General features: G+C 35.3%; 4 protein-coding genes across 7 annotated transcripts; 2 read left to right on the forward strand and 2 right to left on the reverse strand.

The window, feature by feature from the left end:
- Nucleotides 1-2124: 2124 nt before the first annotated feature.
- On the forward strand, nt 2125-5298 carry LOC110417473 (AAA-ATPase At3g50940-like). The gene is given in 7 exon segments (XM_021429827.2): nt 2125-3066; nt 3069-3107; nt 3110-3466; nt 3469-3590; nt 3592-3630; nt 4048-4068; nt 4070-5298. Coding segments are annotated over 7 exon segments (1542 nt in total). The 5' UTR covers nt 2125-2588; the 3' UTR covers nt 4556-5298.
- A 149-nt stretch (nt 5299-5447) lies between these two features.
- Nucleotides 5448-10520, reverse strand: LOC110417472 (bifunctional dihydrofolate reductase-thymidylate synthase-like). Its single transcript, XM_021429824.2, has 12 exons — nt 10243-10520; nt 8931-9449; nt 8444-8843; nt 8277-8321; nt 8077-8142; nt 7738-7799; nt 7572-7646; nt 7326-7491; nt 7116-7239; nt 6563-6669; nt 6280-6459; nt 5448-5745 (listed from the first exon to the last, which is right to left on the reverse strand). The coding sequence occupies exons 2-11, from the start codon at nt 9362-9364 to the stop codon at nt 6349-6351; spliced, it is 1590 nt and encodes a 529-aa protein (XP_021285499.1). The 5' UTR covers nt 9365-9449; nt 10243-10520; the 3' UTR covers nt 5448-5745; nt 6280-6348.
- A 3331-nt stretch (nt 10521-13851) lies between these two features.
- On the reverse strand, nt 13852-18952 carry LOC110417716 (diaminopimelate decarboxylase 2, chloroplastic-like). Its single transcript, XM_021430195.2, has 8 exons — nt 18366-18952; nt 17464-17638; nt 16571-16720; nt 16089-16250; nt 15516-15701; nt 14876-14998; nt 14708-14797; nt 13852-14462 (listed from the first exon to the last, which is right to left on the reverse strand). The coding sequence occupies exons 1-8, from the start codon at nt 18860-18862 to the stop codon at nt 14382-14384; spliced, it is 1464 nt and encodes a 487-aa protein (XP_021285870.1). The 5' UTR covers nt 18863-18952; the 3' UTR covers nt 13852-14381.
- Nucleotides 18953-21210: 2258 nt separating this feature from the next.
- Nucleotides 21211-26357, forward strand: LOC110417715 (phosphatidylinositol/phosphatidylcholine transfer protein SFH3-like). Of its 4 annotated transcripts, none has more exons than XM_021430191.2 (15): nt 21211-21280; nt 21608-21770; nt 22291-22552; nt 22901-23000; nt 23153-23419; nt 23536-23613; nt 23729-23830; nt 23918-23967; nt 24111-24210; nt 24301-24372; nt 24491-24574; nt 24831-24954; nt 25098-25477; nt 25632-25709; nt 25817-26357. In XM_021430191.2, the coding sequence occupies exons 2-15, from the start codon at nt 21725-21727 to the stop codon at nt 25832-25834; spliced, it is 1761 nt and encodes a 586-aa protein (XP_021285866.1). In that variant the 5' UTR covers nt 21211-21280; nt 21608-21724; the 3' UTR covers nt 25835-26357. The 4 variants fall into 4 exon arrangements, with proteins under 4 accessions (XP_021285866.1, XP_021285865.1, XP_021285868.1 ...); XM_021430190.2 differs by lacking the exon at nt 21211-21280 and adding an exon at nt 21315-21450; XM_021430193.2 differs by lacking the exon at nt 21211-21280 and adding an exon at nt 21315-21450 and having other exon boundaries at nt 22312-22552.
- The last annotated feature ends 83 nt before the right edge of the window (nt 26358-26440 follow it).

Raw genomic sequence — 26440 nt, forward strand, 5'->3', positions numbered from 1 at the left:
AACTGATCACCCTCTTATCTCCACAACCAGAGAGCTCCTGGATGAAATATCCGTAACCCCTGCAGAAGTTGGTGAGCAGTTACTAAAGAATGAGGATCCTGAAGCAGCACTGCAAGGCCTAATCGGCTTCCTCCTAGCAAAGAAAACTTAAAAAGCTGAAAATTCAAACTTGTGATAAATCATAAATAAACTAATTTGTAATCCTTGCAATGCACAGCAGAGCATGTTTTGTATCCTATTGTAAAATTCATTTACTCCAAAGAAACTTGCAGTTGAACATGTTTCAACTTGGCAGTGAGTTTATATAAGGAAACAATCAAATGTGACAGACTAAAAATTCAGTTGATAAAAAAGCTCAAAAGAAAGAAACTTTTTCCCTTTAAGAACTATATTGGGCTGATCGGCCCAAAGAGTAGCCCATTCGACCCCAGAACTTTAAAAGAGGTCCAATAAAAATGTTATTAATTAAATACAACTCGTCGTCTTTTATGTCACTTGCATATTTATCTAGCATAATAGATAGTGACATGGTTATATGATATTATCACACATTGTGTCATTGTCATATAGTATACAAGTAACAAGTTATATTTTGATTAATAACAGATAATTAGCTATTAGTTATAAAAATTTATTTAACTTAAAATAAAAATATAAAAATTTAATTGAACATAATAAAAAAATAAACATTTATTTAAATTTTTTTAATAAAAGCTTTTTAAAATGTTACACCAAACAAAAATGACTTGAATATGTACTACTGTGATCTGTCTTTTTTTCATGTATATTATACATAGCATAAATAAAGTGAAAAGTGTCATTATCAAGAATTAATTAAAAATTTAATAACAAATGCACATACTTTCATTTAAAAAATAAGATTCGAATCATTTTTTTTAATATTAAATAAAAAAATCAATCTCAATTAGATTAAGGGTGGGGCTATTGACACTCTTAATTGTCTATTAACACTTTCTTGTAACTACGTATAATTGTAAATTTTTTAAATTACCCTCCCTAAATAATTTTTTATTTAGGTCAAATTTTAATTAATTATGTTACTATTTATCTATCCACACTTCTATTTAATATCAATTACTCTCACCTTTTGTTTACACACCATTTAACTCTCAATAGTTTCCTATATTCTTTGTGACTCTTCATTGCTTTCTTTCTGATCCAATAGCATTCAATTCATTAATTTTAATTGAATATAATAATAGAGTAGCAACAAATTGACAATGAAAATATGAACTTCAATGAAATCTCTTGTCCTAATGACAAAAATAGCTTAGAATTAGAGCTAAATTTTTTTGTTTTAAAAATTCTACTCAACATAACTTTTTTTCAAATTTATTTATCTAAAAAGTTGTTTTATATATGTTTTAGTTGAGATGTACAAAGTTTAAATTGGAGTAGAAAATTGATGGAATAAAAAGAAAATAAAGAACATTATAGTGAATCTTTAAGTAAAGTATTAGCTTAGATTATCGTGAACAAGTTTAGATGATACGATTGATGTAAGTGGAAGTCTCTTAACTCTTAATACCCTGCATAGTTAAAGTGGGTAGCATCTCTTAATAACTTAATAGAGTAAATTATATATGTCTAGTTGTTTTAAATATGAGTTTAATCATAATATTGTTTGTTTGCAAAATTATTAATTGCGTCTGGAATTGAATATAAATTAATTGAATTAAGCTCCATATATCCTTCTTTGTTCTAGAATTGGTTAACCAATTAAATGGGTTTATTTATTGTTGAATGGATAATGTATTTGTATTTTTTCTCTAATATTATTTCTACCAATTTGCTATACTAATTTGCATGTTGGATTTATAAGTTTCTTACCTTCTTTTACTAAGTTGTGATTATAATAAAAAATTGTAAGTAAAAACATAAATAATTAATGTTGTGGAGTGTGAATAGATAAACATTAATATATTTAATTAAAATTTAATTTTAATAGAAAGAAATTATTTAATTGATTGTAATTTAAAAAATTACAATGTTAAGTTTTTAGTGGAGAGTGTGAATAGGCAATAATTAAAATATTAATTACAATGTTAAGTTTAAGGAGTTAAGAATTTCCGCACCATTAATTAAAATATTGTTTATTCTGAATAAAGCTGAGAGTGGGAAAGAGTAGTAAGGAAAGTGATGAGAAGTTTCATAAAAAAACAAAATGTGAAAAGCTGATACCAGTTGCCACGCGCTGATTACTCCTTTTCTGAACAAACATTGGAGCGTGAACATCAATTTCGCTTTACTGATTAATTTGAACCTTTTTACTTGGTGACCAAAGCAAGTCAACGGTGCTGTTGATCGTCGCGGAAGTTCCTGCAATAGAAGAGGCAAAAACGGTATCGTTTGACTCAGCTGCCCACTCCGGAACAAGGAAGTGTTTCTCCTACTGTTTCCACTCCTTGCTTCCTACGAACGTTGTTACAACACCATTTCTTCATGTTTACATTGATAGCATATCAATACCCAGAGCTTGTTTCCTTTTACTCTTAAAGATTCAGCAAACCTTCCTTTCTTTGTTTTTTTAATTCTTCTTTTTCTTCAGTTCCCTAAGAAAGAACAAAATGCCTTCAGTGAAAATACCCACCTCATTTTTCAACGGCACCAACCAAGGTCACTCAGCCAAGGTCATCTTCTCAGCTGCTGCATCAGTCGCCGCCACTGCCATGCTGGTGCGCTCCGTCGCCAAAGAATTTGTTCCTCGCGAGCTGCGAGACTTCATTTTCTTGAAAATCAAGGATCTCCTTGCCTCTTTGTCTTCAGAGCTCACGTTAGTCATCGAAAAATATGATGGTCTCAATCATAACCTTCTTTACAAGGCTGCAGAGCTCTATCTTGAGCCCACAATCCCCCCTAACACGAAGAGAATTAGAGTAACCATGCCAAGAAAAGAAGGAAAGATTTCATTGTCCCTTGAAAAGAATGAAGAAATCATTGATAAGTTTAATGGGGTTCAAGTGAAGTGGAGGTTTGCTTCAAAAAATATTCCTTCCAAGTATATTCAAGGATCTGATCCTTACAACCCTGTGGTTAAATCCGAGATTCGTTCTTCGAGCTAAGTTTCCATAAGAAACATAAAGAAATGATCTGAACGAATATATGCAGCATATATTGGCCAAAGCAAAAGAAATGAAGGAGAAAAAGAAGACCTTGAAGTTATATACCTTGAAGTACGAGAGGATGCCTGGAAGGAAAGGGGATATGTGGCAGTCAGTGAATCTTGATCATCCGGCTACTTTTCAAACCCTGGCAATGGATTCAGAGATGAAGCAGAAAATAGTGGAGGATTTGGAGAGATTTGTGAAAAGAAAGGAGTACTACAAGAGGGTAGGCAAGGCCTGGAAAAGGGGGTACTTGTTTTTGGTCCCTGGCACAGGGAAGTCAAGCTTGATTGCTGCCATGGCCAATTATCTTAATTTTGATATTTATGACTTGGAGTTGACTGAATCAGAGGGAATTCAGAGCTCAGGAAGTTGGTGATTTCAACTGGGAACAAATCAATACTGGTTGTGGAGGATATTGATTGTTCTCTGGAGTTGCAGGATAGGCTTGCACAAGCCAGGGCTGGCGGCAGCACAAAGTTCTCGACATATTCATTTACCTCAGGTAAATAATTAAGAAGACTATGCTGCATTGTCAAAATACTAACGTCCTATTTATAATTGCGTGCTTTTAATCGTTGTATTTTGTGTATGCTTATTAAGATTCTGATTATCAGAAATTTTTAACACCACCCAAATTCAGATAAAAGCTTTTCTCAAAGTCTATGTAGGAGTAACGTTTCCATTAAGTTGGTAAGCTAGAGCAAGAATAACTGGTACAGCATATCTTATAGCGGGAAATTTCTTCTCGTCTTTCATAAGGAATTCTGGTTTTGATATTGATATATCAAATTGCAATGAATTATGATACGTGTTTGGATAATGAGATATCATCATACACACCTGTTGCTGTGTGTTTGTGGCATTGAGAATGGAAATGAATATAATGGAACCTAAAGATTCACATTTTGCTTTCTATCAGTATCAGTTGACCCTGTCAGGATTTGCTGAACTTCATAGATGGGTTATGGTCAAGCTGTGGGGATGAAAGGATAATAGTGTTCACAACCAATCACAAGGACCGGCTTGACCCAGCTTTGTTACGCCCTGGTCGAATGGATATGCACATCCACATGTCCTACTGCACTCCATGTGGGTTCAAAATGCTGGCTTCCAATTACCTCGGGATTTCAGAGCACCCGCTCTTCTTAGAGATTGAGGAATTGCTAGAGATATCGAAGGTGACCCCAGCAGAAGTAGGTGAGCAGCTGATGAAAGACGAGGTGTCTGAAATTGTGCTACGAGGTCTCATCGAGTTTCTTGACGCCAAGCTAGAAGAAGGTCGAGAAGCTGAGGCCGAATCTGAAGCTGGTGAATCACAATCTGGAGTAGCGCAAGCAGCAGAGGGTTGGGACAAGCTAGAAGACAAACAAGGTAAAAGCAAGAAACAGGAAGATCGAGGGAACCAACAAACACTAATGATTCAGTAAATCGCTGTAGTTTTCTGGTAGAAGAAGAATATGACTCTGAAGAGAGAGAAACAATAGCCTAATATATGTACCAAGAATGTCTTGTTTACTTGTTTTCTGGGGAAAGCAGAAATTTGGCATGAAATCATCCTACCATGCAAGTGTAACAACTCAACCAAGTCGATCAATTTCCATATTTCTGAGCATCTTTGAATGTTTATTTTGGTAACAGAAATATTGGGTTAAAAAACAATGATCTGCAGCAGATGTTAGGGAGCATTGACAGAATTGAGCATTATCTTCTCACGTCACAATGAGACCAAACCCAAAAGATTATTACCGAATTCGCCATTGCTGATTTCAACCTTCATCAAAGTTTTCTGTTTCTTTTAATTGGACGATATATGAGGGTTGTTAATGCTATGAATACAGGCACTTGGATATTGCCCCGTGCGCTATTTATCTTCTGTGGAGTTACATCTGATCCTCACCTGTAACTTGTAAACTTCCATACATCTGATCAATTCACGTTTCATTTTTCTCAAGTGTCTTTAATTCTTTGGTTCGGATAATCATCTGTTAACACCAAGAGCTTCAGCAAAAGCGGTAATTTTGAATCGGAAAAGCCCCGGCTTGATCATTAAAAAGCATCAGATTTCAACTGAAAGCAGGTTATGACCACATCTAAGGCAAAAATAATAATAATAATAATAATTTTCATAAGAACAGTAGACTATTAAATTGGCAAACCAAAATTTTCTTTCACGAACAAATTTCCAGATTTGACACCATTGATATAATTTTTCCATCCATGATTCACCGGTCCTATCCTGGCAATCCTCCAAATAAAAGTGATTTTGTAACAAAAAACCACTAAAACTAATTATAAGTTCACCCGCTAGAATCAAACTGATGTACCAAAATAAAACACTTTCACTGAAAGACCCAGTCTTCCAAAATCCAGTCTTGTTCAAGAACATGTTTAGCAATTCAGAAAGTGATAGCTTCTTAAAACTTAAGACAAAAATAAAAATAAACTTGAAAAACAAGAAAATACAGTATCCTAAATCACCTTAGAACCACCAACAATAATGTGGAACTAAAGGATTCTCACTTACTACATATCGTCCTTGAATTGTATCCAACTAGCAAACTTTTATTTTGCTATCGGTATAAGTCTCTACATCAACATAAGCCTCCAGCAACGGGCCCTGAAATATGATATCAAAACACATGACTCAAATCTCTTGGAGCTAAATCCTTGTAACTGGAAAGAAAATTTCATGTTGTGCAAGTCAAATGCCAAGACCCATTAAATGAAACTATTTGCTCAACAAATTTTAGCATGCATGAACCCCTTCTCTATAGCAGTGAACTTACAATGGAATACAACTTTACCTATGATTTGCTAGAGGATATAAAGCATTCTATTTTCCAACACCATCTTGTACAACATTTGATTTGGCACATCCAATGAGATATAGCCACTGTACTATGAAAAATATGTGCACATTACCGACTACAATGTTTTTTAAAAAAAAGTATGAACAAGTGGCATCAAGCAGAGAATTTGCTGACAACTTATCAAAGATGCATACCAACTATGTACAGCTCCAAGCATCCAGATGTACACCATAAACTACTTAACCTAAATTACTTTACATGCAAACCTTAATTATGGCATAACAGAGACCAGTTAGACAAAACTAATCATCAAATGCATAACTGTAGAATCATAAATTTACCTCAAAACTGAGAAGATGCTGCCTAGAATTGCACTGGAGCCTCTGAGTTTACTTAACCTAAACAGAGCACTATACAGCCATTTTCATCTCTATTTTCTCATGAGGATCATAGCCTATAAGTTTGAAATCAGATGCCACAAAGGAATCTATATTCTTCTTCTCTGGATTGATCTTCAAAATCTGCATTCCAATATTGTAAGAAAACGTTCTAGGAGAAATGCAGTGAGGGAAAAACCAAAAATTAGCCCCTGCATGGTGTTGAAGATTAATTCACTGTACTCACTGGAAAAGGCTTGGGCAGTTTCTGAAGCTGCTCCTGCAGGGGCCTGACATGATTGCTATAAACATGAGCATCACCAAGCACATGGATAAAATCACCTGGAATAAGATCTGTACAAAATAAGAGAAATTAATATAGCTTCATAAAAGCATACATTACAGATCTAGGAGAAGAGAAAACGAGTAGTCTAATCAATTAGAGAGAAGCAGGAAGCTGGGATCACAGATCTAGCATCAAATCTGTTTTCTATCCCTTTTTGGTTCATTTCTTTATCTATTCTCTACAGGAGCGAAGTCTACAAATCCAAGAAAGCCAACCATTACTGGTCATTGAAATCAGTCTTGCTTCTTCAAGCAAAATTAAAACCCCTCTGCCAGCACAATAAACCTATTGAATGTCCAGGCATCTGTGCATTGAAACACAGCAACAGATGTTGTACCAAAGACACTCTTTCAGCCACTAATTGGTCAAAAATAATTACACACATCATATAGTACGATTCATTCTAGCAATTCAATCATGCATAAATATGGAATTGGTCTTGATGACAACATACCACAAACATGAGCAATCATGCATGTCAAGAGAGCATAAGATGCAATGTTAAATGGCACGCCCAATCCCATGTCAGCAGAGCGCTGATACATTTGACATGATAACTCCCCGTACGCTACATAGAACTGCAAAAGTTCATATTTGGAAAGAATTAATTTAATTACAAAAGAAAAAGTCAAACATAGGTTCACAACCTAAGAGTTATACTAACCTGGGCAAACATGTGGCAAGGTGGAAGTGCCATCAGTTTGAGATCAGAAGGATTCCAGGCTGAGAGGATAATCCTTCTATCATTTGGATTATTCTTAATCTTGTCAATAACATCTAACAATTGATCAAATCCTTGTCCAGTGTAGTCAGCATGCATGTCAGTATACCTGGAAAACATATGATACAAGCAAGTGAAGAATAGGAACAGGTCCCAAGTCAAGCATAGGAACAGTCAAAATTCACCAACCTAGCACCAAAATGTCTCCACTGGAACCCATACACAGGTCCCAAGTCACCCTCCTCCCTATCAGTCAACCCAATACTGACATTGTCATACAAATATAAGTTAGTAACAACAGGTGAAACAGTACATAGCTCAACAAGTAATTGATAGCAAAAAAGTCATATGATACCTATCAAGAAAGTCCCTGGACGCATTACCATCCCATATATGAATGCCCATGTCTTGAAGGACCTGTTAATGGTGCAAATATTTTAAAATTAAATCTTAAGTCCCCAGCTAATATATCAAAAGAAAATCTGCAGTTGCTAATTCAGCCATCCTGTAAATCAGATCAGTTCATTTGGAAGACAAAAATGTTTGAAGGCCAATAGAAAATGTTTCAATGAACTTACTAGCAACTAAAAAGATGGAGAAGAAGAGCTCCACTTTAGTACCACCAGAGCATAAAAGATGTCTAGCAATGTAAATGAAGCATGTTGTTCAAGACATCCAACAAAGCTATTATTACCTTGGCATTAGTTGAACCACTGATGAACCAAAGAAGCTCTTCAACAACACCTCGCCAAAATACTTTCTGCAGACAAATCGATATGAACACATCAATTTCTGTCTAGTTAACACTGAAAATAATATATAGAGGAACTAACTCCATTACAACGCAACCAGTAAATAAACTAAAAAAAACATCAAAAAGAATAATACACATGCCTTAGTTGTCAGAAGAGGAAAAGTTTTTCGCAAATTGAATCGCATCTGTGGATTATATGGAGAAAGAGAAAAGTCTACTAATCAGCAATCAAAAACCAGAAAAAAACAATGGAAACCTATTTCCTCAAGCAAAATAGACAGTACTTTAACTAAGAGTTACATGTTACCTGGCAACCAAACTTTGAAAAAGTCCCAGTCCCAGTCCTGTCATCCTTCAGATTACCATCAGAGATGATGTCTTGAACCATTTTTAGGTACAAGTACTCCTCATGTTTCTCAAAAATCATCTTGGGCAGGAAAGAGAACTTCTTTACCTCAAATTTACCAGCATCTGGCTTATCATCAAAGACCTGATCACTGTTCTGGCTGATATGTTCAACTGCAGAGTTTCTCACACGAACAAAGGTTGTGAAGCAATATCGAATGTTGTTTTCCACCACAGGAAATGATGAATGCCATGGCTGAAACACAGAGGAATCAATGGAAGGCATAAAAGTATCACATTCAATGCTTGTCTCAATTTCTGTAATGTGGATAGCATCACATCCCGGCGCATTAAGGGATTCCCTGTATCAAAAGGTAGTGCATATGAGGAAAAGTAAGCAAAATGAAATAAAAGATCACACAAAACATGTAAAAAAATAGGTTCTGCACCTAAATATCTGGCCGCCACCTATGACAAAGACTTTCTCAATTGAAAGACAATAAGGAGAAGCAGCTAGTAATTCCAAAGCAGACGTCATGCTTCCACATATAACAACATTCTCAGCAGTTGCAATATCAAAACTTCCAGAACGAGTCAGAACAACATTAAGACGACCGGGAAGAGGCCGGTTCTGAAGGGGAATACTTTCCCATGTTTTTCTACCCATTATGACTGCATTCTTTTTCCCAGAGTCTGACGTAGTCAGAGTGACATCTTTGAAGAATTTGAGATCAGAGGGCAATTTCCAAGGTAACTTCCCATCCTTACCAATGCCCAAATCTTTAGTCGCAGCCACAACAACTTGGTACGTTCGCTGAGGATCAGGTTGTGCGTTGCCATTGCCGTTGCCATTAGGAATGCTCATCATGATGTCAGCAGACATAATCAATTTAAAGCTGAACAGAACCTAATGACGAAGACTTCAAAAGGAAACCGCACAGCCAACCCTTGTGGAACTGCGCTAGAACCTATATCAGAAACATAATTAAAGTCAAAAATCAAAATACATAAAAATGTACATTAACATTTTTAAGCATACAATTAAAATCCAAAAAGAAGCCTTCCAAGCATTCAAGCCTACTAGACATATTGTTACATTTTTATTACTCAAACTGAGCAAATTTTTTGCCAATAGAAAATCGGTGAAAAAAAAAGCCGTTTCTTAAAAATGAAAACAACCCTGTAATCAATTTCAACCCTATTTACACAACATTCAGAAGAGTCACTAAAATCAGCGTTAAATCCAGTTTTCGCCTCTCTCTCTCTCTCCTCTCTTTTCTTTTTTTTTTTTTGAGAAATTAATCTGGTCTTCTAATAAAACAAAAATATTCACAGCAAAAAAAATATATATTTCTAAGGACCAAAGAGGCATCAAACTATCCATGCATGTTAAAGCCAGAGAGCTATGAGAATGAGTAGAAAAAAATCTTGAAAAGCCAGAGAGAAGAATTATTTATACAAGAAAAACAAAGGGAGAAATTCCAATGCATTTCTAATGATAATGGCGACGATAGATGAGAGTTGCCAGAGTAAATTCGAAACTAAGAGAGAAAAAAAAATGTTGGAACGAACAAAACTCATCGATAATCGCGCCTCTACCAAACATTCCACTCTCTTTTTTTTGAAAAAAAAATAGCATTTCTACCAAACGTTCATGGAACCAGGCATCCAGCTCTCTGAAACCATGTTTAAAATTTCAAAACAAAAAGAATCTTCGATATTTTTTTTAAAAAAAGAAAGAAATGCAAGAAAGTTACCGACCGATCTGAGACGGAAAAACACAAAATCTCTGATCAGAAACCGTGAAGCTGCTACAACTTCTTCTCCTTCTCCTTCTGCTACTAAGAATATAATTTTAAAATGGAAAGAAAAAAGCAGAGAAATTAGGGTTTCGTCTTTTCCTGGTTGGGGGAAATAAAAACGAGAGCTGAGTGGAGAATCAGTATTTAGTAGGTAGATAAAGAGAGAGAATGGAAAAAAAAAAAACCATGAGCTAAAACCGCTTTTCTTCCCTAACAAACTTTTTAATACAGAGAGAGAAGGAAAGGGGCGGGGGGGGGGGGAGAAAAACAGAGACGCCAAAAATCCAAAAGCAGCAGTGACGCGGAGTGCCGCCAAGGCTACTCTCTCTGTATTTTACTACGACCAATAATAATTATTTCCTTTTTTTATTTGAATTTATTATCTCACGAATTAAAAATGGAAATAATTTGGAAATGGATAGAAAATGACTATATCAGAGTTTTTTATCACCTGGAATTGCCCACCTCTTTTGCCCTTATTTTCCAGTTTACCCTTTCGTGTTTCAATAAATGGCTTGACGAATACATTTGTCAAATAACTTTCAATTGGGTTCTATCAAAGTGAAAATACAAAAATCTCCCTACAACTTACGATAATTACAAATTTCTCTATTTTGTGTTATTAAAATTAAATCTTAAAAATTTACAAGTTTTATTATACAATTGAGATGATGTGTACTTCAGCAATTCTGCCATCTAACTTTTACATATGTTATTTATCCAAATGACAAAAAAAACTAGAAACTTCACATGTGGAAATAAAAACATGTATTAAGACAATTACCAAAAACCCACCCTTTAAAGAATTAAAGGATAAACTTTCTTGAAAAAGAGTTAAATAAACTCACCCTGCCTTCTGTAATTTAAAAAAAAAAAGGATTATGAAAATATTACCATATAGCAAAAAATGAAAAATGAATAAATGGAAGGGTAAAAAGGTATTTGATCCTTGCGGACTGAATATTTAGAGACCACAAAACCGTACAAAACGGCTATCCCAAAAAGAGTACAAGCAAAGTAAAAAAAAGAAGAATATTTACGACCCAAAGCCGTGTGCTAGGCCTGGAAGGCGGGAAAATCCACGGCCAACCACTTAAGACATGCCACTTGTCATCCTTATATTGGGTCTTTGCAACGAATCCTGATCATCCACTTGGCGCCGATAGGTAGATACTGTCAGTGTCTTCTAGCATTTTGGTGGTTAATGAAAGATTAATGGGCAATTGCTTGAACGTCTTAATTACTCCAACACAAGAAGTACAATTAAGCTAATTCTTGGAAATGCAATCTCAGCCGTCCATGTCACCATCTCAAGAAGGATTTCGTATTTTGCGTGAGATAATTATATAATTCCATTTTAAGCTAATTCTTTGTACATAATTTGCTATATATCCCTTTTTTCCCTTTCAATTTACAGATTTTTTTATGATTTCTATACATTTAAACATAAATAGAATGTCATATCATAAATTCTTAAAAGTACGTTAAAACTTAAAATATCTTCTAACGTGATGAATTTTGTATAAAATTGCTATGAAAAAATTAATTATTGAATTTAATACATAAATTTTTGCATAAAATGATATTTCAAAAAAAAGTTACGTAAAGATAAGAGAGGTCACTTTGACTTAATTGGTAAGTAGTAATTGCTTCTACAAATATTTGATTTGTAGTAGATGTATACTATCCCAAATGATTAAAAAAAATACGACACTCCATCGCAGTTGGTGAACATCTTGAAGTAGTCTTTCTATAAATCCAATTGATAAATAATGAGTTACATTTTAAATACGTAATTAATTTGATAATTTTATATATGATTCATTAATATGATATAAATATAACATAAAATTAAATGAATTTAGATTTAAAATAAAAATATTTTATATTTTAATTATATCAACATAATTTAAATATAAAAATTTTATATTTTAAATATGTTAAATTCATTTAAAATATATTTAATTAATTGTATTACCACATATTCTTAAAAAAATCATTTAATAACAAGCTCCATGCGTTGAAATGCATAGAGAATATAAAACAAATAACGCAAAAGACGATGAGAATATTTCTATATATCATGTTTCAAACAAGAAAAATAAAATTAAATATAATTCGATAGGATCTAAATTTTTTTTAAAAAAAAGAGTTTCCTTGTGAATTGATACCGGCAGTATAAAATCTAATTAAAAAAGAAAAAAAATATTTGATGGTTCCAAGGAGAATCTTGACGATGGTATTTTGTCAATGATGGCGGAAATAAAATGCCTCGGCGGCATTTAGTATTAGAAACTTAGTAAAGCCAACTTTCTCTTGGAATTATCGTATAATAAAGGGACCTTTCTTCCAAGGAAAATCCATAATATTGTTTCAATAAAGTGACAGGTTGTAAAATTATATAGTCTATGAACAATATATTATACAAATAATTTTTTAATTTATTAATCGAGTTAAATAAGGTATAATGATTACAATAGGATAATTTAGCATAATCTTAACCATTTGCTAATACTTATAAAACTGTCAAGGACCTTACCAAAAATAACAGTTTTGCTCTAGGGAAGAGGAGGAACATGCCCCGATGGCCAAGCAAAAACCGGCCTTGAAATAGAAATAGTTTTCCCCAAACAGAATTGATAGGGACATCTCTTTGGTCTTTACTTTTCCATATAATTTTAGACCTTAGACTCCAACATCACCGTTTATTCCTTTACCACATTTAAACAAAAATTTCCCAGAGCATCTCTTGGTTTGTTCTTTCTTTCTTTTTTTATGTTTTTATTTTCCACTGATCAAATAATGAGGGTTTGATGCTTTTTCTGATCTGTGCACGGAACCTGGGATGCAAGTGCTGCCCCACAATTTTACCAATTATATGCATTTAATATAATAATAATATATTTAATTTTAAAAAGTTGAGGAAATTGTGAAGTGACGAACTAACTAAAACATTAATGTGTGTCAACTAATAGTCACTGTCTATTAAAAAGCATGCAAAATGTACGACAGGTGGCGTGGATTCAAGTGTCTCTGCTTCCTCCTCGTCTAATCCAATGGAAACAGAAACATTATATCTTTTGTGGGCTCATGTTCATCGTTATTTTCCTCTGCTTTCTATCCACTTGTTCCTCACTTATTTGTCCACTCGAGAGCGGTTTATTTTTTCTCCATCTTTTATGTTTACGTCATCAAATGCTCATTGCTGCCATTTGTGAGTGGATTTGAGAATCCCACTGCAAGATTCCAACATTATTATTATACCTCAGTGAAACTGAAACCCACCATGCGTACAGATATCAGCATCATCATTAATAGATGAAGTTTGATCCAAGCAAATACAGAGTATGACCCCTTGAAAGTTTTGTCGACTTTAACCCATATTCAACCTGTGAGACAGCTTGATGCAACAATTTTATCTTTTGCCTGAGGAAGATGGCAATAGTTTGAATGCATAATTTCCACACAAATGACAGTTTGGCCTTTTGATGCGTTAGGTGTGCCATCACTACCAACAAATGTAGCTTTCACTGCTTTGACAATGTTAAAGCATCTGACAACAATATCAAACAGTGGAAACCCCAATTCTTTCTATTGAGAAGAAAACATATGTTAAAGGTGGTGGGTTTATGTCTTTGTTTACAGCATCCCATGAGGCCCTAACTTGAATCATGAAAATCAAGTAGCTCAAGCCCCACACTCATGGGGGCCATCTTCTCTTTGAAAATCTAATCCTTCTGTTTCTTTTGGTTAACAAGAAGGGACCTACTGGGTGTCACCCTCACATAGAAAGATGGAATGGGCAAAAATTATCCAGCAGAATACTCCTCTGTTACCCAGTCAAAAGATTAGCTCTACTAGCAGGGGGGCACAGAGGATGTGGGGTAGGAGGCATTGATTTCATCTATTCAATCTTTGTGCAAGTTCCTCTTCCCTGATACTACTGCCTCATCTAGGCTTAGCAAAATAAAATCATACCACAAAAAGTCTTCAGCAGCTGATTAAATGAAAATTCAAATACATAACATATCCATGACGATTGCAAAGCCAGATCCAATTTCAAGCCTCAAACAGGCTGGCTTCTATGTTTTAATTAACTTAAAGACCTTCAAAAAACCGTATGTGGTCTTCAAATGTCTCCCCGTGCCGGATCTTAGTCACTGATCCATCTTCTTCAACCTGAAAACATTAGTTTGAAATTCCCATTTACCTTTCTCTACAGAAATTAACAATTGTTTGGTAATGCAAGTTGTTTGGTGCGTCGTGTGCTTATGATGCAGAGATTTTCATTTAACAAACAAATTTAACACAAGCTAGTTGCTAAGAAGAAGATCATGTTGATGAAATAACCACTACTAAAGAATAAAGATCTCAACATATAAAACAAACTTCCCATAAACATAATCAAGGTCAAAGTTCATTACCCAGTACTCAGGAGGGCGCATTTTGAGATTGTAGGTCGATGCCATGCTCATGCAGTATGCACCTGCATCATGCACAACTAGGCCAGTTCCCTGCAAAAATTAAACTCCTGATCATGCATCTAAAGTAATTGATGCTCCAACAGTCCCATTAAAGATAAAACACAATACCTTAGCTGGGGTTGGAAGTTTCCTCTCCTTTCCCAAGAAATCTGCTGATTCACAAACAGGGCCAACGACATCAAAAGTAGAAACCTCTGCATCAGGAGGTGCAGGAGAAACCAGCTCTATATGCTGCAGTCAAATATGAATTCGGTCCATTGAGACCGCATGAATATAAATTTTTATCATAAAGAAAACACAATGAAAATTTGACCTGGGCGATTACCAATTCATATATTTAGGAAGTTTAACAAATACTAAATAACAGAAACTAAATAGGTCTGCATTGCACCATACATTAAATAGAGGTGAGGTGAAGGTGGTGAGATTGATAGCCGACAATCAACTACTCTGGCACAAGTTCACTCAACACAACCTAGAACTGAGGCATTGTTCAAACTGATTGCTAATTTACTTTGACCGTATTTGCATGGTTTCATCCAAAATTGAACTTGATAGCTGATAATGTTTTCGTTGCAAGGCCAAGCATTTTCCAACAACAAAGATGCTCGTGATAATAAAATGTAAAGTAGATAACAAACAGTTTGACATTGAACAACAGTTAAGAAAGGGTTGGGGGTTAGGGTGAGGGGTCTTACATCTCAAGGATCAATACTCTGCATGATGGACATGGTTTACTTATACTTACTTGGTAAGCATCATAAAGACTAGGACGGATAAGTTCAGCCATACTGCCATCAATCACAATGAAATTTTTTGTTCCATTGGTTTTGACTCCAGTGACACGATTGACTAAGCAGCAACTATTTGCAATGAGTGATCTCCCAGGTTCAATGATGAGATTAAGATTTCTAGAAAGGACCAGTTCTCTGACCTACACCAACCACAGCCAAAACAATAGTATTAGTCAAACTTATCACTCCTAACATATGTTTATTGATGCTTCATATATGGCCTAACAAGGATGATGGCCATGATAAGTCTTATAGCCTTTTTATTTAAACATAAAAGACATTTATACAAGAAAGCATATGAATTGAAACTTAAGAAGTACTGATTAATTTATGGCATGAAGTAACTTTATACAAGCTAATGAAGCATGTAAAGCACTAAGAAACCATTATGTAAACACCTTCAGCTCCAGCCAAAGTGTGACTACTATTGCACTTCTATTTCTCACACCAGCTAGCCAAATAATTCATGCACGAATAAGCCACAAATGTTACGAAAACAATTCAGGATTTAGAAGTCTGAGCCTCACAGTGTCAATGAGATCTCTCGGTGTGGGAAGGACAGCACAACTATGGTAGTAATCTATCCCCAAACCACCTCCAATGTTCAAATAATCAACTTCGAAACCTTGGGCACGGATTTCATCGATATAGTTGACCATAAGAACTGCAGCATCCCTGAATATATCAACCTGAACACATTACACGAGGGCTTCAAATTAGAACAGGCATGAGGAGCAATAGCATTGATGTGCAATTTGTCAACTAGATTAAGACAAACATATTAATGAATGCAAAAATAAACCAAATTGAAGGATTGATAGGAGAATAGTGGAAACAACTTGTAAAACAAACAACAAGTACTGGTTGATCTAGCATCAGTCAACTAGGTTGTCAGAAAAGTATTGGACTAACCACTGTGAAACCTGCCCTCAATATTTCTGTTGTACCAGATCTAAATTTGCAGAAAGTTAAATCAAATAAACATAGTGTTGTAGAGAACTTGAGATACCTTGGTAATGGTTGACCCAAGATGACAATGGGCCCCCACAAGCTTCAACTCATTAGGGTGTGCCTTTACAGCATCCAGAAACCACTGCAACTTCTCATTCCTAATGCCAAATTTAGAGTTCTTGTTCCCAGTAGCAACATATGGATGGACCTACAGAGTAAAAGCAAAGTAAATAAAAACATCAATATGGAACTTAGATAAAAAACATGCTCCTAGTATCTCTTTAATCTTAAAGTCTTTGATGGCTTTCTCTAGTGTCTAAAGTGTCTTTACCTTGAATTAAGTTAATCCTCAAAGCTAGGTTTAAGTTGCATTCCCAAAAGCCAATTATATTGAGTAACTCTACTAACCTTTCTATCATGGATCATCAACTTCAAAGTTGAGAATGGAGAGCATTAGGCAGGAGGATTTCAAGCTAAGGAACAAAAATCTAGTTCTTGAGGTACTTGAAACTGGTGCAAGAGAAAAATGCCAGCAGGTAAGGTTGAATGAAAAGGCAGACATGAAGAGGTTTACTGGTGAAAGAGCCATCATGGAAATGGAGATTGAATAGAAGAGGTTCAGAAGGTCGTTGGTAGTCCTAAGAATGGGATGAAGTTTCTGTTGATTGCACTTCAATAAACCAATATTTCCCATGAGAAAATCATGTATCATAATTTAAAGTCCATGCTTTTAAGGGATGAGACATGAAGTACTAACTACACCAAAAAGAAAGTTACATTTTGTTTTAAACCATTTCCTATGTACCTATATTTGCTATGGTAAACTCAAAACCAAGTTTAATCAATTTAGTTCTAAAAAGTTATCTTCTTCGTTATAAAATAAAGAACTTCAAATCATATACATTACAATTTCCAGATAATTAACACTTAATACTATGGCTACAGCATTACCTGTGGATCCACATCTGGGTTTATCCGAAGCAAAACATTAACCTTACTGCCAGCAATTCGTGCAGCTGCTACAATATTCTCCAGATCAAATTCACTATCAACATTCACAAAAACACCCTCTTGGGCAGCTATTATCAAATCCTCCAAGATCTTCCCATTCCCATTAAATATACACCTATACATTTAGATATCAACACCAAATCAAACTAAATAAACAGTCAACAAAAACCACCAAATCTTTCCTACTCAAATAGTAAAAAACTAATTTAACATGACCTGGCACATCTTAGAGCATGATCGATACATTAAATATCGAACGACATTTTAATGACGGGTGCAGTACCAAGTATAATTAAAAAGTATAGCACAGACAAGCACAAGAGCATACCTAAAATCTCCAAAGCAGTTACTTTATGCAAAACTGACAAGAGGAGAGATCATATCCAGATCATCCCTCCTAGAACCCTACTCTATAGGGCCATGAGGTGCAAAGGCACTCCGTTTGAGAGTATAATATTTCCTCTAAACAATTTGACAAGGTTCAGAATAGCACCTAGCTAACTATTCAAACAAACGAATAACTAAGGCTTTGTTTGGATGCGGCTTCTTTACTTGATTCTTATTACTATTTGCTATTTACTTCCTAAAAAGTTGCTAACAATTCAACGGCGAAATCAATAAATAATAAACAAATGATTAAAATGCAATGCGCATTTAAACATAATTGCTCAATATAAAAGTAAAATAATGCATTTCGTTATTCATAAAAATTAAGTTTTTTTCTACATCTCCGGAAATGTATTTACTTTTGTATCCAAATGTGAAGTAGCTAACAGAAACATAAAGTTATAAACAAATCGAAATGAAAAACAAAACTAAGCATGGGTCAATGTGAGAATTACTTAGTTGGATCGAAGCCGGCACGAAGAGCTAACTTGAGTTCATTACCACTAACAAGGACAGCACCGCAACCCAACTTCCTCAAATGCTGCAAAATCTTGAAATTATTATTCGCCTTGATCGCGTACCCGATAATCGAATTTTTCAAACCTTCAAGGGCCTCTGTATAAGCTTCCACATTCCTAGTAATCTGAGGCTTACTATACAAATAAAACGGCCTCTTTTCGACCTTTTCCATGATGTCCTGAACCTTGGTATCCTCACAGTAGAGAAACCCATCTGGGGATTTTGTGAAGCAGTGTTGAAACGTGGCGGTGAGGGTTTTGGCAGGGTTTTGGGAAAGGACAGCTTTGAGGGAGAGGGAGTGGCGTTTGAAGAGATTTTGTGATGGTTTGAGGGGCAAAATGGGGAATTTTGAAAACGGGTTTTGGGTTAAAGGGTGGTTTAGGGTTTTGGGAAGAGATGGGGAGTGAGAGAGAAGGTGAGCAGCCGCCGCCATTGGTGGAGAAGGTGACGCGATGTTCGTTTGCTGACTGTTTTAAGACAGAAGAGTAAAAAGGCAGTTCTTTTATTAGAACATAGAAAAGAAAGGTTTACCGTTGACAAAAAAAGGAAATTTGAACTGTAAACGTTAATCAGAGAAATTTTCTCATAATTATCCTAATTCCAATTAGGGTTTTAATGATTTTGTAATCGTAGATACATTTGGGTCCCGCTAGGCTAGTTCATTTGTGTCCTAGAACTGGGCCTAAGGCCTTAAAGATTGGCCCAATAACACCCAAGGTTGGGCTAAACTATTTATTTCAGTGCAGAATACAGGATTTTTCTTTTGCTTTGTATTTAAAGAAGAAAGTTTATGGCTTTGATTTTATTTAATCAAGTGAAATGATTTGAATTGCATTCTCTAACAAAAGATAATACAAAAATTTACAATTAGATGGATGTGAACCATAAAGTACAACAATTAATTGGAACATATTTTATGTAGTAATTATTTTTTATCAGCCACTAATTTTGAAAGGGAGAAAAATCAAAATTAAGTCCTTTCAATAGAGAGTACCATAGATTTTTTATCCAATTACATCATGCCACATATAAAATATTAGTTAATTAAAAAATTTTCAATGACGAATCATGTATTATGGTTAAAATCTCTTGAAATTTATCGTTAAATTATTTTAATTTAATACGAGATAAATCATGATAGCTCATAAATAATTTTTTGTATTAATTAAATTCTAATTTTTTAATTTTGACAAAATTTGTGTGCACAGATACATGCACTTCTTTTGGGTTTCCTCGGTTATACTTTTTTTTATGAATTTTTGATAGAAGTTTTATATTAAAATTAATAATCCTTTTATAAGTGGAATAAGTAACAATTTACAAGTAATTAAATTACTACCTAATCAAACCATTAAGTTGGAGGCATCATATGGTAGTTAAGTAGTTGAACCCCTCAGCAATGTTAAAAATGGAGGAAATGTAAATAAAATAGTATGAATTTGTTTAAATTGTTAGGGATAGGTCAACCAAATTTGACTTCTGAGGACCTCAAAGCTCATGCGTTTTTCTTTTTGTTAATTAATATCTCCCTTTATTTTTGCTAGCATTAGCACTACAATTTTAGCAAAGAAGGATCTGTCATAGCAACAACAAATCATTGGTGAATCCTTTTCTTTATCACTTTTGGCCAGTTGGCAAAGTTTTTGAAATTAAATTATTGGAGTCATGACTTGCATGTAGCCTCTTAGTGCTTGATGATGATCAGAGAAAATGTACCAAAAAACCTGAAGAAGAGGCTGTCCTTTGATCATGGCTTGGTGGCTTTTCTGAGTAGATTAATATTAAAGTTGACATAATCTTTTGTATAGTTTTCTTTTTCTAATTTGTCTTGGGATTGATATATCTCAATTGCTTAGAAGCATGATAAGGTAAAATGAAAAAAGAAATGCTAGTTAGCGACTGAGCAGTAGCAAGAATATGAGCATTTCTTAGTGGAGCACCACTAAGCAAATTGACTTTTCTCCTCCAAACTTCAACAACCAACTCAATCTGGATAATATACAATGATAGTGATCATCAATATTTTACAGAATAGACAAAAATGATTTCCAAAATATTTCCCCACCATATGAATCTTTCTCTTTTTTTTTTTTTAAAGATCCCACAATCTGAAGTTACCCACTCCTGGTAAAACAATGGCGGAAAACATAGTTGAAGAAGGATTATTGATGGTTTAACTTTGGCAACTAGCCATGGACATACAAGTATGAGACTTAACAACAAATACCCAAGTTTTATCTGCTATTCATTGAGACAATGACAAACCCAAATTTCCATGCCGATTCTCCAATTCCGGGATCTCAATGTTCTTTGAAAGACGGAAGAATCCAAAAGGTATGAAGGGGAATAATTCGCAGAATAATATACTCAGATAACAGATTTAACTGTATTGATCAATGGTTTTCAAAATAGGATGTGAATATATGTATTTCACAGGACGCTAGCTAAATATAGACATGGTGCATGACTATGACAAGGAATTACATTTTACTTAAAGAAATGAAGTAGCTAGCAAATTCTGCCGGGAAATAGGGTGGAGTCGGTTGATGAGTTAGTTAAGATACAAGACTGTCCAAAAGGTTTGAATGGAGCGGCATTGCATATCGCCAAACTCTTTGCCCATCCTTTTAACAGAAACTCAAACAAAAGTTTTTGTAGGGTTTTTTAGACCCTTCAAGATTAGTAAACATTGAAACGAATCTATCTCCTCAAGAACTAAATCTGTCAAAGTCAACCCTGGCCTGTTGGCTTTTATAGACATGTTCTAGCGGCCACCTATACGAGAGATTTATTCGGGTGATATATACACCTCTCCCTTCCTCTCTAGTAGCCCTCAGCTTCCTGTCATATGGTAAGATAATGTTTCTCTTTCTCTTCCATCTTGCCCAAACAATTTTCTGTCCTTGGGTGTTCAACTATGGTTCAAACTTCTTATCTGTTTGAGCCTCCATAGACATTGATTTTGACATCAACCCCTTACAATTGTACATTTATAGATATACTTGTTTCTCCCCTTTTTTGGTAGGTATATGATCATGATGTTATGTGTTTTGATCTTTACATGTGCAAATATGACAACCCTTTGCACCCATATCATGTTTCTTACAGTCAAAAAGAATGGGAAGACGTATTTCCTTTGATTTCAATGACTTATTTTGATGTTTGGATGTGATTATAGGTGTAAACCTACTTGGCAAGGGCGATAGTTTTGAACATCTTTGTATGAGTGCAAGTGTTTGAACCTGCTGCCCCATTTTTATCCGGGTGCTGAACGGTATTGCAAAAAATTTCAATCATGGCTGACACTTTGTCTCTACCGCTTGAACGACAAGCTCGAACGGGTGAGTCTTCTCCAAATATTGCAGCTTTTCCAATCATTTTTTCGTTTTTACACTCACGCTTTAGATGCATACGAGGTATTGGTTATGGTTCAAGATGTAATAGAACTCTAAAGAAAACCAAATTCTGGATATGAAAATTCATTGATCACAAGGAATTAAAAAACCATGGGACCAATTACCTTAAAATGGCAAATTGCAATGGGATATTGTTTTTGGATTTATATTGTTTCAGGACTCTTATAGTAATAGAGATGAGCACTAATTTTATCATTGACATCTATCAAGAATCATCCACCGCAATTGTTATCTCTTTTGTAACATGTAATTATCTCAAGTTCTGAACTTGTACAAGTACAGATTGTAAACACTTCAGTTTAAAAACTGAAAATTCTACATCATTACTTGTTTTCAAGGAGATGAGATATGTTTAGGACTGATAACACGAATTCTTTCTTTTCCTTTTATTCTCTCGATAAAAGTTTGAGTTTGCAAGTGCTTCTTCTTTGCCAAATTTTAACAGGTCTCGAAAAATCTGATGTAGAAAACTCTGAGGATGAGAGGAAGACAAGGCTTGGGTCTCTTAAGAAAAAGGCAATCAGTGCCTCAAGCAAGTTCAGGCATTCTCTTAAAAAGAAGACTAGGAGACACAGTAGAGTTATGTCTGCTGCTATAGAGGATAACCTTGATGCTGAAGAGCTACAGGCAGTGGATGCATTCCGCCAAGCACTTATCTTAGATGAACTACTACCTGCTAAACATGATGATCATCATATGATGCTAAGGTGACGATTTTTTCATCTAGTTGTCACTAATTGGGACAAAGAAAATAAAGTTAATACACAAGATTTAAAGTCAAAGTTCATATGATAGAAAACGATTTTAGGGAATTCAACAGAAAAGCGGTATTCAGATTTTTCATTTCCATTTTCCTAGTAACTTTGCATATGAAGTTAGAAGGAACTTAATTGCAGGATGAACGTAGTTTCCACAAATAAGACAAAATATAATGCTACAGCTGATGTTCGTAATTAACCTAAATGGAGCAATTTCAATGTGAATGGTGTTCATTGCTCTGCTGCATACTAACTTTGGATGAAAATCTAGATCATTAACTTATTAGTTGATGACAGATTTCTGAGGGCCAGGAAATTCGATCTTGACAAAGCAAAGCAAATGTGGGCTGATATGCTCCAATGGAGGAAGGATTTTGGTGCTGACACAATCATGGAGGTATAAAATTGTATTGGTTAAAAAAAATGGAAAAGAAAAGAAAAACACTGAATAAGATTGCTTCCATATTGCACACAATACGGTGCAACTTCCTCTAATTTGTCTCTCTCATTAACGCATCTGAATTTTCTTCTTTCAATTTCTCTGCTAAGGAATTTGAATTCAAGGAATACAGTGAAGTAGTTAAGTACTATCCACAAGGATATCATGGAGTTGATAAGGATGGACGACCTGTGTATATTGAAAGACTGGGTCAAGTTGACGCTAACAAGCTGACTCAAGTAACAACAATAGACCGCTATCTGAAGTACCACGTAAAGGAGTTTGAGAAGACCTTTGCTATTAAGTTTCCTGCTGCATCAATTGCAGCAAAAAAGCACATCAGTCAGAGCACTACCATATTGGATGTTGAAGGAGTGGTATGTGAGATTTCATATTTGCTGCTTATGTACTCAGATGGAGCGAATTTCAAACTTTTTTCTCCCTATTTTGTTTCATTTCACTTTCAATTCTTACATCATGAATGAACTTTCAGGGGCTTAAAAGCTTCAACAAGGCTGCGAGGGAGCTCCTCCAGCGCCTTCAGAAAATTGATGGTGACAACTATCCTGAGGTATTCATTAACACCATAAGATCAAACTAATGTGTCCCTCAGATTCTCGGTCTACTTCTAGCACGCAAGTTTTTTCCAGTCAAGATGAAGCTAATAGAATATTTCTATATTGTAGACTCTGAACCGCATGTTTATCATCAATGCTGGCTCTGGATTTAGGCTCTTATGGAACACAGTTAAATCGTTCCTTGACCCAAAGACCACTGCAAAAATCCATGTAAGTATGAATCACTAATTTACCTGAAACTAGATTAGATTGTGATACCAAAAATTTTGCTAAACAACTTTATGCTATATTCACCAGGTTTTGGGTAACAAATACCAGAGCAAATTGCTTGAAGTAATTGATGCGAAGTGAGTGCCTTCTTGACCAATCGAATCCATTCCTGTTTCTGTCTACCAAAGCTAACCTGTCTAATGTCTTATCAGTTTTTGGTGGGGAAGAGTTTCTCATACTATGATGTTCAAACATTTATTTATTTTTAATTTTTCAACAGTGAGCTGCCAGAATTTTTGGGCGGTACCTGTAATTGTGCTGACAAAGGCGGTTGCATGACTTCTGACAAGGGTCCATGGAAGGATCCTGAAATATTGAAGGTATGCACCTAATGATTGATTGATGTTATATCTATTTTTCATTATTCTTGGAATGATGAATTGATGGAGTACTTCATTGTGATGAGCTAGATGGTTCAAAATGGCGAGGCTAAGTGCACAAGGAGAAATATGTCAGGCGTTGATGAGAAAGCATGCCGAGAGGTAGTTACTCCTAGCCATGGCTCTGTCCATTTCAATTTTCACAAATTATCCCAGGCCTCAATATCTAGTCTCTCTAAATTACAAGCCTAACTTTTTCTTTGATGTTCTGGACATGAAGGGGAAGCATTCCTTTGACGCAGAACCGGCTATGGAATCTGCGGAATGGCATGCAGAGAATCCACCATTATCTCCTGTTCCTGAAGTAAGTTTATCAATATCATGCCATGCCAAAACCTGCATCGAGATAGATCATGATTCATGCAGCTAAATATTCCAATTAGTCAATTTCAAATACTTTGTCGACTATAAATTTTTCAAACTAGGGAGTTGTGAACTAGCAACTACAATGGAATTGTTTAAATATTTTAACACGACAGATTGCAGTTTCTGCTTTTCACTTTCTCTGTCAATTTTAGTCCCATTTGTTAATGCAAGTACTTTGTCGTCACATATTGCAGTCTCCTATCAAGAAAAAGTGCCAGGATTCCTATGCCTATGACAAATTTATTCCCATGGTTGACAAGGGTGTAGATGCTTCCTGGCCTAAATCAGTGGGAGATAACAAGTTTGCCATGTCCGAAGGTAGATATTTTTGCTAAAGGGCTTATTCCTTGAGTAGATGAATCTAATCTTTAAGGTTGATTTACATTCAGAGAAATGATCTTGAGTTTAAGAATACGAAATAACACCATTCATTTATCCACTTTTCCCTCCTAAAACTGCAGATTGTTACCCTGTGAAGGATGATAGCAGGGTTACTGAAGGAGTGAGCACCAACATTTTTGGAGGAATCATGGCCTTCGTTATGGGTGTAGTAACCATGGTTCGCCTGTCCCGCAACATGCCCCGGAAACTAAGTGAAGCTGCCTTGTACGGTGGACAAGTTTACTATGCTAATCCAATGATCGCAGGCCATGGCCGTCAGTTGCCACCTATCACTAGCGCTGACTACTTTTCCATGATGAAGCGTATGGCTGAGTTGGAAGAGAAGGTGAGTGTTCTCATCAGGAAACCAGCAGTCATGCCACCCGAGAAAGAAGAGATGCTGAATGCTGCTTTAAGCAGGGTCTGCACCCTGGAAGAAGAGCTATCCGCAGCTAAGAAGGTACATACGTCCAGCTTGGTTATCTTGGAACTCAAATCCTGAAGAACCCTTGAAACAGATAGCTAGATGCTTCAAGTATAAAAGAATTTGCACAGCTAGGAAACCCAAGAGTATAAAAGTTCTTAATTGTTCGTTTCCTTCCTTGCTTATGCAGGCACTTGAGGAAGCCCTTGGTAAACAGCAGGAGCTTCAAACCTATATCGACAAGAAGAAGAAGAAGAAGAAGAAGTTTGTAAGTTATCAACATTTTATACTCTGCTTCAGTAGTTAAGATCATGCAAACTATAGTTACACATAGAGGTGTTTTTCACAACTCATTTTCTTGGATTGTGTTTGCAGAATCCATTCCGCTGGTAAGGCGAACTTGACATGGGTGGCGTTGGTCATGTTCAGCCCCACAGACGAATTTCTTTTGAACATTGTTTTGCTTTGTAAAAGTATTCAATTCCAGGACCCTATAAACTATGGAGTTTGGCATTTTTTGTGTATATGTTGAATAAATTTAGAGAAATGGGGGTCTTGGCTGGTTTTGGTTGTAATGGTCTGAAAAAGTTAAAAATGTGGTAATATGATTGAAGAAAAGAACAGTAAAATCTTGGCTACAGAGAAGATTGGCGAGGTTTCCGATCAAATCAGTCCCTTTCTCAAGTTCCTGCCGACCAGATCCTAGTATCTAGGCTTCTAAACATCAGGAAGTAATTACACCACTACCAACAAGATTACTACCATCTAAGGTATGTTGCACGTGTAAGTATAATCTACTAATGCAGTTCATCTTTTTAATATCATTCCTTCTTTTTATTTTCCATCTATGCCCGATTAAGAGATTAGAACCTTGTAGTTGGTTGTAACATTTTAATTTTTACAATTGTATGTTGAACACTAAAGCAACAAATGAGCTGAGTTTCACCCTTGGAAACCAGGTTCTGACATCATAAGCCAGGTCTTCATTAGGGGGCTTAC

This window comes from Theobroma umbraticum, unplaced genomic scaffold, assembly GCF_002168275.2.
Source record: "Theobroma umbraticum cultivar Fairchild unplaced genomic scaffold, ASM216827v3 scaffold_50.0, whole genome shotgun sequence".
Taxonomy (NCBI): domain Eukaryota; kingdom Viridiplantae; phylum Streptophyta; class Magnoliopsida; order Malvales; family Malvaceae; genus Theobroma; species Theobroma umbraticum.